At 65.8% G+C, this 976-nt stretch overlaps 1 protein-coding gene across 1 annotated transcript in view; it reads left to right on the forward strand.

Moving 5' to 3' along the window:
* The window catches only part of BEGAIN (brain-enriched guanylate kinase-associated), a 19,345-nt gene that overhangs the window by 7,604 nt on the left and 10,765 nt on the right, over positions 1–976 (forward strand). Inside the window, exon 3 of the mRNA XM_005877892.2 lies at positions 541–630. Within this exon, the coding sequence (XP_005877954.1) occupies positions 541–630 (90 nt within the window). The remainder of the gene's footprint in view (positions 1–540; positions 631–976) is intronic.

Here is a 976-nt window from a genome sequence, read left to right on the forward strand (position 1 = left end):
GGTGCAGTGGGCCTTCCCTGGACCCCTGACATTTGCCAGGTCCCACAGCCTCCAGGACACGTCCCTTCCTTCCCCCACTCCACTTCCATTCATCCCCCTTCCACCCACCCATCGTCTATACACACATCAGCCTCTCACCTTGTCCCAGCAGAGGTGGGGCTGGGATCGCTCTCCCCTCCATTCTCCTTGCCTCCTCGGGTCTCTGGGCAGTGGGTGACAGGATCAGTAGCGAAAGGTGACGCCAGAGCTTGGGAACCTGCCCCCCACGACTCGCCTCTGAGGCTGTGATGATGGACGCAGGCCTGTGGACAGGGTGATGACCAGACAGATGCCCCTGCCACTGGTGGGACTCAGGGCCATCGGTGAGCTCGGACTCTGAAGACTGACTGGCAGGGTGGCAGTGCCCAGGCTGTACCCCCCACCACCTTGCACAGGTGTCCACGTGCCAGGTGGCGGACTCGCCATCTCCGCGATGGGTGCCCATGGCGGCCCGGTGCGGCCCGCCCCCGATCTGAGCAGCTCTGTCCTCTTCACCCACAGGCTGCGCAGCCCCTGGGTGCCCTCGTGCCTCGGGCAGTCCTGCACGCTGCAGGGCCGACGGGCCAGGTCCTCGCCCTCGATCTGGGACAGGTAACAGCCTGTTGTCTCCCTGGGCCCCTGGGGTCTCTGCCTCTATCCCCGCAGACATGGTGCCTTGTCTGCGTCAACTCCCCAAAACAGGTGGGGAGGCCCAGAGAGGGTAGGGGACAGACACCAGCACCCGCCCCCGCCGCCACTGCTCCTTCAGGCCACCAGTCTGGGAGGTCAGGCCCCCGGGCCCCAGAGCTCAGGCCCCCTCCTCTCCCAAGGGCTCTCCTTAGGCTCCAACCTCTTCTGAGCGGCCGGCAGGGGCTCCTGGTGGAAGCAGGAGGGGATGCTTCTTGTGCCCAGTGAGCTTAACATGGCACCTACCCAACCCCACCCCCTCCACACCCCC

Source organism: Myotis brandtii, unplaced genomic scaffold, assembly GCF_000412655.1.
Source record: "Myotis brandtii unplaced genomic scaffold, ASM41265v1 scaffold535, whole genome shotgun sequence".
Classification (NCBI taxonomy): domain Eukaryota; kingdom Metazoa; phylum Chordata; class Mammalia; order Chiroptera; family Vespertilionidae; genus Myotis; species Myotis brandtii.